The 13,567-nt window shown below is 41.7% G+C and overlaps 1 protein-coding gene across 7 annotated transcripts in view; it reads right to left on the bottom strand.

The window, feature by feature from the left end:
• Positions 1-13,567, bottom strand: part of CTCFL (CCCTC-binding factor like) — a 73,328-nt gene that overhangs the window by 40,745 nt on the left and 19,016 nt on the right. For 3 of the 7 annotated variants that reach the window (XM_085241705.1, XM_085241711.1, XM_085241709.1), the window contains exons 1-2: positions 2,144-3,052; positions 937-1,129 (exon numbers count right to left, since the gene is read on the bottom strand). In XM_085241705.1, the coding sequence (XP_085097831.1) occupies positions 937-1,129; positions 2,144-2,758 (808 nt within the window). In that variant the 5' untranslated portion in view covers positions 2,759-3,052. Of the gene's footprint in view, positions 1-936; positions 1,130-2,143; positions 3,053-4,227; positions 5,272-5,357; positions 5,465-9,574; positions 9,697-11,275; positions 11,486-13,567 lie in introns of those variants that run through there. The other 4 variants (XM_085241704.1, XM_085241708.1, XM_085241706.1 and 1 more) reach the window with 3 other exon arrangements.

Genomic DNA, 13,567 nt, shown 5'->3' with positions numbered 1-13,567 from the left:
AAGACAGAATAAAGTTACAGGATTACATAACATTTCCAAGTTCTTATCACAGCAGTAACAAATTTCTTTGAGAGTAACAAGTAACAAAGAGGAAGCATACTGCACTTCCAGTTTTGAAAAGGATTCAAAACTGCAAAATGGCAAATAGATCATATGAGAAGAGCCTTTCCAGAACAGTTGCCTCAGCTCCCAAGTGTACATTGTAATGTTTTTCATGCTGAGACCAGAATACATTTTATACAGCTAACATGCAGCTAACACTTCAGTAACAGACAACAAGACTGTTTTATTGTTGTTTAGTTGTTTATTCATTATGGAGTCATCCCACAGAACAGAACTTCCTTTGCATTGTTAAACCTGCTCAAGTGTGCTTCCTTTAAACACAATATCTAAACCAAGGGACATTACTGATTGATATAACATCCACACTTCAAACTTCCTCCACCAGTATGTCTTCATATCCAGATATTATGAGGGACACATTCACAGATTCCTCAACTCCACTGATGTCATCCAACTTTCAGAGTACAGACATACAGATTCTAGGGAAAGTCACTTTACATGACCTTTAAGCCAGTCCTTAATCTCTGCAACACACTTTTAACATTCCTGAAATATTAAGACAGCTACGTTCCATTACTCTTATTTAGGTTCGGGGAGATAACCTTGATGATAGGCACTGGTATTTATCTACCACTCTCAACCAACAAGTTGCAACCATTCCAAGCTCATCCATAAACTCCTGAATCTTGAAGCTGAATGGACCAAGGAAGATTAAATAAATTATTAGGCTTATTCAAAGGCATTTATACCCAATCTTAACTTTGACAGCTCCCTAGAGGTTTTAAAAACCACATCATGTTCATCTTGCTTCAAAGTCTAACTTAAAATATGTTCTCAAATAATTAACTACGAATATTATGGTCAACTATTTACCTTTCTTCTGAGGTGAAGCACTCATTTGAGATTTTAGATACTTGGGATTTCTTATAACTGCTTGTACTGATGGAGATGCATATTTGTGGTTTTTATCTTCATCATGCGAGTCTGACAAATCATCACTAGCTTTACAGCTCAGACCTTCTGCTTCCTTTCCTCCATCCTCTTCAGATTGGGCCAGTTGTTGGACCTTATTTTCAAATTCAGTGACATCATTATCTCTGTTAACCTACTTAAATAAGAAGTTTTTAAGCTGCCTTAATCAAAAGTAGTTGCTAATGGCAAAAGAACTGAACTTTCACCAAGAATCAATCCTCTAATGCACCGTCATCCTAACTACTATTAGGGAAAGCTGCAATAAAATTTTGCATTTAACATCCAGCAACCTAACGGATCTGAACCATTACTAAGATGGAGTCCTTGCTCCTGAGAATTTTACATCAAGTTTCAGAGCATCTTTTTGAGACTGTAGCAAGGAGAACATAAAAACTTATATCCTCAACATTTAAAGGAAAGGTATTTTAAACTTAATTTCAGTACTTTTGCCTTCTAAAAAAGGACAAGATATGTTCTCAATTTTTTTTTCTTTTTTTAAATGAAACTAATATAGGACTTGTGATGTTTACGTATTATCCTTTGTCATGTGGCATGATGTGTCATAAGGTCATGACAGTTTTTATTTTTTTTAATCAGTAATCTTAAATATGATCACATCTCAGAGATTATCTAGGATGGCAAGGGATCTTTGAAAGCAAATATATACATATAGTATTATAAATCAGCAGTAGCATAGATTTAATACCAATGTTTCATGTCTTTTCAATACAGCACGTTTCATATGAAATCATATCACACACCCAACAACCACTGTTGTATTGTACTCATATAGAAGAAAGGAAATTATCTAACACTATTTAAAAGACCTAGGCTATGAAAAACAGAAGCACCACAGTGCTTCAGATGAATTGATTTAAAAGTTTGTCTGAGCTGTAGCAGCTTAGAGCTAGTAATCTAGAAAGGCTACATTTTTTTTTGTTTGCTTTTTTCAGTATAGCATAAAAACAGAGAGCTGTACAAAGGATTAGCTATTTCAGTCCAACAAATCTCATCGCTTAGGAAAAATGATACTAAAGTCAGAACAGTGTGTGATAGCACAGGCTAACAACTATCATATTGCCACCTTCACCACATCCAGAATTTGTACCTCAATCAGCAGCATGTCATGTGCTCCCTCCACTGACTTGTTCTCTGAACTCTCTGCCTTCCCTTCTTGCAGAATGTTAATTTGCACCAAGCCCAAGTCACACAGATCACAGACGGCCTCGTGCCCGCTCACTGGCACGCCCTGCCCATGCTGCACCACCACGGCCACTGTGGCTGGCACCGCCAGCATCACCTCCTCCTGAGAGTGGGCAGTTATGTGACAGAAGCCCTCAACGTCATCTTCCTCAGCCCTTAAACACACCGTCTGTAGCGTCAGCAAATGTTTTTCACTGTCTTCAGGAGACAGGGACCACTCTGTGGGGTCACTTGTCCCCATCATCGCATCACTGACACCACTCCTCTCCTTCTCTGGGATTATCCTGCCCTCTTCTGTTCCATCCCAGTTTCTTACAGCACCCTTGATTTCGGTGGAAGGCTCCAGCAGACCAAAGACCATATCCGCCAGTGAAGAAGCCTGTTTAGAAAGCACAGTTAAAATAAGGGCAAACGAACCACGGTCTTTCCGGCCAAGCTCCCCAGCCTTGTCTTGCTCCTCAGCCCTGAGCCCTCCACGAGCACAGCCGCACCTCTGTGTCCACTCGCACCGTCCCCTCATGACCCCGTCTCCCCACACCTCCCTGACCACCACCTTCCACGTGCCCTCTCCTTCCCCTCGCACTCAGCCATGTCCCCCACCCGAGCTGTCTCACTGCACAAAGTGCTCCCCAGCCACACGCATCCCTTGGGGCAGGCACAGCCCAGGGCTGTGGGACTGGGCCAGGCTGGGCGGCCCTCAGGCACACACTGCCCGCAGAGCCGGCCTGTCCCCGAGGGAAGGGCATACCCAGGCTGCACCAACGGCCCATGGCAGCACCTCAGCATGGCAAATCTGCCTTTCAATGAGGGAGAGGCCTACCCGCTAGCTGGTTTTTCACTGTGTGTTCTCCAGAAAGAGGCACAGGGCTGTGGCGGCGGAGCACAAGCTAGCTCGGCAGACCTCCTCCTGTGGTGGGCTCCCTACACAGGACCCTGTGCCAGGGTCGGCAGAAAGTGCATAGCTCAGTCTTAATTATAGGCCCTTAACCTTCTATCCCTGCTCAGCTGGAGACCACACAGTGTAGCTCAGTTGGTTTTCCCACTTTTCAAAGTATTTGAAGTGATTCCCATGTTTCCCATCCGGAAGCACTCAGCCTGGTGCCACCTCTCCGAGTGCTGCTGAAGAGCTGGCTGACGGCAGCACTGCAGCATCTCTTACCTTCACAGCTTAAGTATTATGCAAAACTGACTGAAGTACATTCATAGAGGCAGTGGAGTGGTATATAAACATCATTATATTATACTTTAGGCCACTGCTGGTTATTCAAGGAGAATAAGTGTTCTCCAAAGGTATTGTAAAAATGTTTCTGAGGTAAACTTGTGAGATTTGAGAGACTAACATTTAATCTTGTGTACCTTTCCAGACTAGCAATTTCCAACACTCAAACATCTCACAAGGCCCACTTATCATTCATACTCTATTGGAAACCAGTGCAGAGGAAGGATGTGGAACCTTCCCTCTAAATGTTAGGTACGATGCAGCACAGTGCATTGCAGAGCTGCTATATTCAGGTATGAGCCAGATCCCACTCAACACGTTACTGACCTTAAAAAATATCCCTCGCCAATTTATGGTTTTCCTCACCTGTGTAAGGGACTCCTTGAAAGTGGCATTTGTGAAATATCTTCAATTCAAGTTAGCAGCAATGCTGGTGGTTTGTTTGGCTTTATAGTTCCATTAGACAAGGTGGTATTTTGCCCAACACCAATATTATACTGTGTTCTTCTGAATACAGTAAGCACTACTGGGTATCCAGGAGCCACATGAGCCCTCTTCCAAAGAATTTGGCAGGGACTTTTTTATTTTTGTGTTCTGAGTACATAAGATAGCACATGTTATGCAGCTCTGGATTTCTACAAAAGGTGCAGCCATGAAAAGTACCTCAGTGGTAAGGCTGTAACAGCGGTAACAGGCTGTAAGGATGGCAAATTAAAACCTTCCTGAAAAATGAATATAATGATGAGCCTGATATTAATTAGGTCATTGACCTTATTGGACCTTATCCTCAGAGGCAGCAGATTCCTGTAATTCCCACAGATGTCCTTGACTCAGCTACTCTTATCCACAAATCTGTAGAGTTGTAAATGCAAGAACAATATAAAATTTTTACCCTTAGTGACTGCAAATTAGTCATACCTATTATGTTACAATGATTCAACACAAATCCAAAGCAATTATTTAAGGAAGAGTACGTATTCCATCAATTTAGGGCTAATATTTCAGTGCTGATACCACATTATTCATAATCTTCTGAATCTGTACATATGCAGCTGACTTTATAAAAGCTTCATTATGATGCAACATAAAACATACATACTTCAAAGTCTTCAGCTTCATTCTCTCCCCATGTTTTAGAAAATCATTTCAGATAGATTTAGAGGCTGTGTAACCAGCCTTTCTTGTGTATATTTTACACCTCCATATTCCCATCATAGGTCCTAAACTATAACCCTCTGATACCAACAGGATTGCCATTAATTTAAATGCGTTTGGAAGTAGGCCCAGAATAGATAACTACTCAAGCAGTAATGGTATTTACACATTTACGACCTGTCCACAAAACTCGGGGCTGTTAGGTACACTGGAAAGAAAAAAACAAAAAACAGACCAAAGCAGAAAGCCTAACAGATAAGCCCCAGTTTAACCTTACATGTTCATAATCGTTCACTTTTATGATATTTCTTCTTGTAGTTCAAAACTCCATTCTCCTCTGGAACATGACTCCTGTTACCCTACTAGGAAACTCAGTCTTTGTTGTGACTTATTTTGACAGTTTTAATATCATTTTCCACCTGGCATCTGAAGTTTTCCATTTTCACTTTCCTCCGATGTCTCACTTTTGTTTCCAAGTGTATGTTGTATTCACACTGCACCTGTCATAGTGGAATCTATGTCCCCTAACATTGGTCTACAAACACATACGCCTTTACTTTTGCTCTTACACCAGGACAACTGCTACCTTCATCACCTGTTTTGCAGTGTGATCTGCTCCCCCAAATGATGATAGCAGGAAATAACTCTCACACCATCACCTGTTTCAGAGAAAGCCATTACAATTTTAAGTTCTCCTACCTCACGTGACTCTTTATATGTTGGTCTGTTATCAGGTTGTACTCACTAAATGGTGACATATTTTCACTTTATTTTCTGGTGCTGTCGTCAACTTGTTCTTTTAGTGTTCCATTTTCACACTGAAGAAGGATTACTTCAGGGACTACCAAAAACCTGAATTAAAAAAAGAGAAAGTCATGTCAACTAAAGATAAAAAAACACATATATACATTATATATATATACAAATACATTATATTCAGTGCTGTTCCAAGCACTGAAATTAGCAGATTCAGAATAAACTTAGTGCTTCAGCACTGGCCTAGAAGATTCTCAGGAGAAATTACACATTCTGAATTTCAGAAAAGACACTGATCACTTGGAAAGAAGATGATTATTAAAACATTTTAGCTTTTTCTTTTTTTTTTTTAGACATCTGGCTCTGAGACAGGAGTTGCAGTTGTTTCCAGCAGGCATTTTTTAGCATTCAGATCTGACTTGGATTTCTTGTCAAACAGCACAGGACTACTGTCCTCATCTCTATGGCCATTTAAAAGCTGGCCAGACCTCTAGCCCAGCGGCTTAGCTGCAGCCCTACTTGTATATACAGTCCTACTGTTACTATACTTTTTCACCAAAGCAAAAGAAAGATGGGAACACAGCAAAGCAAAGTCAAAGAGAAGTCATTCTGGGGTGCATTGATTGACTAGTGTCTGGCTAGGTATAAATTACCACTTCTCTTTCTCAGTGCAAAGAGGAGGGTGAGCAGAGATACAGCACTCTCTTAGAGGCACAGAGATGCTTGGACTGTGCCATTCATGCACAAGCCACTTGATATGCACCGTACTGAAGGCACAGTAAAAGTCTTGTGCTGCTCTCTCTCCAGGGCTCCTCTTGGCTTTGAGAAGACAAATACCCTCTTTAAATATGAGTGGTTCTAATAGAAGAGCCAAAACAACTTCTATTGAGTTAAAGACCTTAATACTTTCACATCTTGCCTCTGCTTTTCAAATCCTGCTCCATACAGTTAACAATTATAATTATATAGCATGAAAAAAAACAGGGCATAATAGCATACAGATGTGGGATACATAAAAGGGAAAGCATTTAGCATAAGCTTGTTGGAGCTGAAAGTACCAGGGGTGATTGCTCAGGCACAAGTCACAGGAGTGGTCTAAAAATATTAACCGTAATTGCAATTTATGTATGAACTGTTTCATCTAACACTGTTATATATTTAGAAACAATTTTACTATCCAGTAATGCGTGGCTTGCAGCAGATCTACGTGCCTGGGTCTGTTTGGAAGAAGTGTGTTTACTTCAGGATCTTTTTCTTCCATTTCAAAAGACATGAACGTAGTTACAGTTAACTACACCTCAGTGACTCCCAGTGTTTTTACAGAATACTCTTTAATCAAAGAGTTAGCAAAGAAAGTTCTAAAGACAACTCCCCTTAGTTAGTTAGTAAAGCCTTTTGCTGCTGTTTGTGCAAAGGTCAAAGAAGTTAAGTTTAAAAGGCAGAAAGTTTTCCTCTTGTTTTGACTAAACTGGAGGAAACGTGCTAGAGCTGTGCAGAATTTGATTGCCAAACATCAAGTGAAGACACACAGTGAGAAAAGGTAGTAAAGGTTTAACCCAACTGATGTAAGAAACAAAATTCAAGGATGCCCATGTTTCCTTGCCTTTATCACACTGTTAATCTTTAATCAAGAAAACAGTTCTGAGAACAGCACTTTGTGGACAAATAAACAGGCATAAATGTCTGGAAGTTAACAGGATCACCAGAGAACAAGACTATTAAATCATTGTCCTAATAAATCAATAAATGAGATGTACAACCCAAAGGAGTTCAAATTCTGCTTCCACGTGGATATGCAGCAAGTGCACGTTAAACCTTGCAAAGTCAGCAGAAAAGAGCTTGTCTGTGGGTTCAGAAGAGCAGTGGCTTCCTGTGCAAGTTTTTTCCAGCTCAGATCACAAATCTGCACAGGTACATAAATTTCTGAGGATCCTGAATTGAACTCCTCAGTGTAAGAATCCAAAGGAATTTAGGATGATCTGCAGAGTTCAAGGACAAAATAAGGAATTACTGCCTTAGTGCTACTGCAATGCAAATTCCTGAACTATACAAGATTAACCTGTGGATTGCTTATTTTTACTTCCAGAATGCACATTGGCTGCTGGTCAATTGAACATATTAAAGCTCACAAATAAGACCTTCTTCCTTAAGTAAAGAGTATTCATATGCTAATGAACCACCCCAAATCAGTAACATTGGAGACAGGTATAGATGGTCAATAAACAGAATTACGTACAGCAGTCAGAATTCTGTCTTCCCAGAAGGACGAGAAAAAAAGTGTGATCTCCAGTGCTCTGTTGCATCCTTGACCACTTTACTGAGTGTTGTTTATAGCAATAGTCCTGCCTGTGGCTCATGTCTGGTGGGAACCATTTATGCTGCCAACTAGAATGCTTTTGCATCAAAAAATCCTGTTGTGGTCTACTCAAGTTGCCCTCCTCCTGTTAGAAATGAGCTAGCTGTAGGTGTACAGTATGTAGAGTTTCACCTGACCTGTTAACACTTACATCAGGGTTTACCAGTCAGCACAGGATCTATTACACAGGTAACTGTTTTTTGTAATGCTGATTTTCCTGCAGCAGTCAGGTTCAAGAACCCAAAGGTATATAGTGCTTGACCTAGGCACATTTGCCTTCTGACCTTTAGTTGTAGCCTGGCTTTTATTTCTGCACAATCAGCTTCTCTCTCTTCGTGTTGTCACTTCCAGTGTTACAAAGTGCTTGAAATATTCATTAAAGCCATTTTCCTGAGAAAAATATAGAACAAATCTTACTTGGATCAGAAGTTTAGCACAAGTTAGTGCTTTTGTGCCATCAAAGCAGAAAACTGATCATAGTAATGTTTTTCACTTTAAATAAGGACACACTATTTGCATCACAATAATCTAAAGAGTAGCCAGCAGGGACTATCTGTGGCACAGAATATAAATGTGAAAAAAGATAATGATCTTGTCTTATTTATGTTTTAAACTCCTCAGACTAGAAACTATCAACCAAACTAGAAAGAACACACAAGAAGTGAGAAGCTGGCATTACCAACTCCCAGCCCCTTCCCATGGAGAAGATAAAGGCTTGGAGACGTAAAGTTAAACATCCAAAGTCAAACAGGAAATCCATAGCAAATCCATAGGAAGAAACAGAACCTAAACTTGTGAATCTGCACCCACAATCACTGTAGGGAACCATTCTTCTTGAAGGAAACTGGCTTATGAATGACATAGATCTGTGCCCCATTGGTCAGATTTCATGTAATGAGGAATAAAAATGACAAGTGAGACAAAAGGTAAATGAGAATCTTTCAGTAAGTGAGAAGAAGCTTGCTGCCAGTTGGATAAAGAGAGCAGCATAACACTGAAGCAACAACTGACAATGCAGTGCTGCTAGCAAGCAAAGGAACATGGAGAAGTACTGAGCAGCATGCAAAAGGAAGGAACCAGGATTAGCTCATCCTAGAAATAATAAACCAGCTTACATTTTTACAAGGCACTGCCATTTCATTCCATAGGTGAAGTCTCTCTTAAAGGTGCCAGTAGCACCCCAGTAATCAGCAGGAAGACAAAAACTGCTCTTGAACAAGAGATTGAAACATTGCCTGCTGCTTTGAGACTGTGGGTTTGGTACAAGGTTTGTCATTTACCCTTCCACAGGTAGGAAGCAGGGAGTCCTTGACAGCTGCAAGCACACAGCACTGTGGTAAACAGCTTTCGCTCCAGCAAGGGTTACCATTTTTATTTGCAAAGCTAAATATTGGTGCCATCTGGGCTTTGTGTGACTGAGCAGAGCAGATGCTGCATAGGTGAAGGGAAACAGAACCTTCTGCTGACTGTTTTCCACTCTGTTTAGTACAGTTTGTCCCCATCTCTCCTGGCTGTAGTCCTGCTGTGCATCCAGCCAAAAAATGCATTAACCATGCAAAAAATCAGACATGTTGTTATCAGTCTTGTGCTGGCTAAGGTAAATTCAGTCAAAGTCTTGGTGGGTCCCAACACTCCATATGCCTATTAGATCTTCTACAGAGTGCTCACTCTTGTGCCATAGCTGGCTACTGGGCACATACCAGTGGACAGTCATGCACAGTATAGTTAAAACTACATGGCTCAATGCCATCTCTAGAACTAGCGGGATGGTGAGAGAGAAGGGTAAATGGTGGACAACATGCTGCTCAGAACCAGCAAGTGAGGAAACATCATTCGTCGGGAATGCTTGCCTTGTTCCGCTTGTGGGGTGCTGTCTTGTGTGACACAAAGGGAATTAAAATCCTCGCAGTCATTTACAGGCAATGTGTAGCTGAGCCACAGCACCTCCACAGTCCGGACTCCAGTTTTTATTCTTTACAAGAGAAAATAGAAAAGAGAATCTCAGCACCCCCAGTGACTACAACAATATCTGAGAGCCTGTCAGAGTGAGGTTTAAAGAAAAGAAAAGGAGTAAATAGTTCCTTTGCTGAAGCAGAAGAATAACAAGCAAGAAAGCAGTCCGTCTGTAGTATAATGTTAGCCTTGAAATGTACTGTGGCACAGCACTTTCCTTAAAATATAGCTTAGGAATGAGAAGTGGAGCTGAAATTATGCATCAAATATTCATGATTTTCATCAGAAAACATAAGCATGCACTAATGCAGGTTTCCTGAGATTTACTTCCATTTGCTTTGAGAAGTTTTAGCATGCCTGTTGTCAAGATGAAAAAGCTGGACAGGCTAACGAAAGTTCACCAACCCGGGAGAAAATCTCCATATTTATCCCTCTCATTCCTCTGCCTTCAGAACAGATCACCTAACTTGGAAGACAGGTAAAAAAAGGGACACCAGCTTAGTGAGCCACGGACCTGTATCCTAAGAGGTGCATATAACACAACAGGCACCACTGAAGGTTGGAGAGGGAAATGTGGAAGGGAGGCACTTGCTCCCAGTCAGCAGAGCACACGAGGAGAGGAGCACAAAGAGCCTCCAAATCTCACGCAGCTGCGTCAGAGCTGAAAAACCGCACACAAGAAAAGCGGCTGTGAGGTGGAAATGTCACGCAGAGCTGCAGCGGGTCTGGTGTAAGCACCTGGCTCTATCACAGACTCTTTTGCAACTGCATGTAATCCACACAGGTCAGGATTTGTTGTCTAAAAGTGAGCGAGTAGTCCCTGGTCTCTGCAGGCTGTGTGTGAGAGCAGCCCTTGGAGCAGGGCTTGTGCAGCTGCCGGTAAAACACCACTGCAGCACGCTCAGTGGCAACTGGGCACAGCTTTGCAGCAAAAACAACAATCAGAAGCAGAGTTCTTCAGCTAGTACAATATTAAAATAAAAGCTATCCTTCTTTAACAGAACAACAGGCAATATAAAAACTCTTCTGCGGTGACAATATGTGGGATAATTAGTATGGGAGGGGGTAGAATTTCTCAGTATTATTATATGCCATTAACTTTCAAATCTCATTGAGAGTGCTTCGTTACACCTCTGTTTGTAGCAACGAAGCCTGAAACTTTGACGCCTTCTCACAGAATCCAAGAACGTTCACATTTACTGAATTGAGTTCCAGTGAGTTGGCAGAAGTGGAAGTACTCAAAACCACTATTCTGAACAGGCTGAATGATGTCCATCAAAGCAAACATCCTGAAAACACTCCTTTTGAGGCACTTGTTGAACACGATCATCTCGAAATGTCATATTCGCCCTCATTTACATAATTTGACAGCTTCCAAGAAGACACCTTGATTAGCATCACATTCAAGTGTCAAGATGTACGGAGAAAAAGTGCCAAACAAAAGTTAAATCCAAGGAAGTTGTATCAGCTATTAGATATTATAATACAGTTACTACCAAAGAAGATTTTTCACCTAAGTGGAAAATACACTTTAAATTCAAGATTTTTTTTTTTTTAATTTAAAAAGAGGCCTGCAGACCAGCTCCCATGTTTCTTACCAGTGAAATCCCCACGCTCATTGAAGCCAGAAGGCAGGCAGATGGACAGCACACAGCAACATGCGCTGGCAGTGGGTGAACACCCCAGGACCACCACAACCGAGCTCCTGGAGATACCACTTCTAATTTCTTGTGGCAGCCACTGGAAGTTACGAGTCTTCAGTATCTTCAGATTACAACTTCAGTGCCATATGTTGCGTATCTGAATCTCTAAATGAGAAGATTCTTTTAAAAAATCTTGGCCTTGATTTGCATATGCTTCAGTTATGTCATTACACCACAGTACAAAATACTATGCATGCTTTATATAGGGGCTTCAGGCTTACTGTGTGTTTGCGGCATGCTTTGAGATCCTCTGATAGGAGGTGTTACCTAAATAGAAGTAATTAGATGCTTAAGTGTCTAGAATTCCCAGTGGACATCTGCACTCGAGCCCTGCTGCCATCACAAATGAAAAACATTTGGAATCCTTAATGTGATTTTTAATGGACATATGTTCATAACACAGTGCCACCAATTTGGCATATTTAGTGTCTTCTCTAGAGAAGCCCACAGTTTGTATAGCAAGATTGTGGGAGGTTAGGATTGCAGTGTGAGAAAATTTGCACAACACCTGCCTGCCTATAATTTAATTGGCAGAATCTAATGCTGCGGGCTTGGGGATTTTTTTCTCCACTCCAAACTGAAGAGGCACGAGGACTAATCCTGCACTGCTACACTGTCAGCTTGAAGCTTTTATTCAGACTTTACCTGTGCTGCAATATGATCATTCTCTGGCCCTGTCTTTTTTTTTCCCCCTTCAATCTGAAGTATTACTCTCAGTTGATTATTTCTATGCATAATGACTTTTATGGGACCACCAGCAAAGACTGTGATTATTGCTGTACTCCTCTGGAAAGAAAAAAAGTCTTCTCAGTGTTTCAGAAGTTTTATTTTTACTGAAGTACTTAATGACATATTTTAACATGAAAACATTTGGGCAAAATATTTCTGCTCACAAACACCACTGGCATTATCATATCGGCTCTGATTTTACCTTTGCTTACGGCAGAGCCCTTTCTGAAGCAATCTCCAGCACCTCTTATCCTAACAGATTTTTGTTTTCCTTCTCAGGAATGTTTGGCCTTGCTGTGTATCAAGGGCAGCCCCTCTTACTTCACTATTTTTTTCCCCTTTGCATTTACAACACACAATAAAAGGCTTTGCAGGAGAGATAGAGGATATGGTCCCAGGGGAAGCATTCCCATGGCCACTGACCACTGTGCTCGTGAGGTTCAGCCCCGCAGTGCCTGCAGCTCAGAGAGCAGCTTGGAGCTCTTCTGCCAGACCCAGTTCTTCGGGAATTGCAGCTCTGCTGTCTGCACCAGTGAGAGCCTTGCAGGAAACGCCTCATTGACTGCGTGAGCCTGAGCAGGCGGTGGGTTAAGAATATCCTTTGCATCAATTTTGTTGCTTTAAGGAACTCCCAGAAACTTATCTTGGATTTCCAAATTCACCATTTTGTGAGCTATTATTGATAATATCTTACACGATGGTAGAACACCCGCTGATATAAAAAAATGCCAGAATTCAGCATTGCTGGGACTAAATGGAAACGGAGTGCAATGAAATGGCACAGGGGTTATTTCTACGCTGATCTTTGGCTGAAATATGTCAGTCCTCACACACTGACTATGCAGGCAAACTGACACAAAGATCAGCCTCTGTTTGCAGACATGATGGTTTAAAATAGAGTGGCAGAAGGCAAGGAGCTGGCAGACAGGCAGAGTCAGGAGCAGTCAGGGGAGACCTAATTTAAGCACAGGTTAATGTTTTATTGCCACAGGATGCCGAGTAAAATAACAATTTTTCTGGGGGGTGTGGGGGGCTAATTGCTGAGGCAGTTGGTGACCTGCCTCTTCTCCAAGTCGTAGAGATAGGTAACAATTGCTCAGCTTGCATGAGCCTAGAGCGAGCCATAACCAGAAATCCTCCAGCGCTGAAACTCAGCATTTCGATTTACATTGCGTGCATTTATAATCACATGGACAAAAACAAGACCTCCAGGCAGGAGCATGCCGTGGTTTTTCAGGCCCGTCAGTGCTCAGCACTGAACTTTATCCACAGACCAGGCAGAGCAAACACACCTCAGCCGAGCCCCAGCTTCACAGCCAACCTGCGAGCACCAGCTCGCTGTGCCAGCTGCTGGGTTGCGCCAGCTCCCTGTTCCAGGTTGTACCCAACCTCTTCCACACACTGAGACGTTGTGACGCTTTTGGTTTCAAAGCTAAACTGCATCAAAGTGTGGTTTAA

Source organism: Meleagris gallopavo, chromosome 22, assembly GCF_905368555.1.
Source record: "Meleagris gallopavo chromosome 22, MGAL_WU_HG_1.1, whole genome shotgun sequence".
In the NCBI taxonomy this organism is placed as follows: domain Eukaryota; kingdom Metazoa; phylum Chordata; class Aves; order Galliformes; family Phasianidae; genus Meleagris; species Meleagris gallopavo.
The sequence above is the reverse complement of the archived record's forward strand: the minus strand, read 5'-3'. Positions and strand labels throughout refer to the sequence as shown.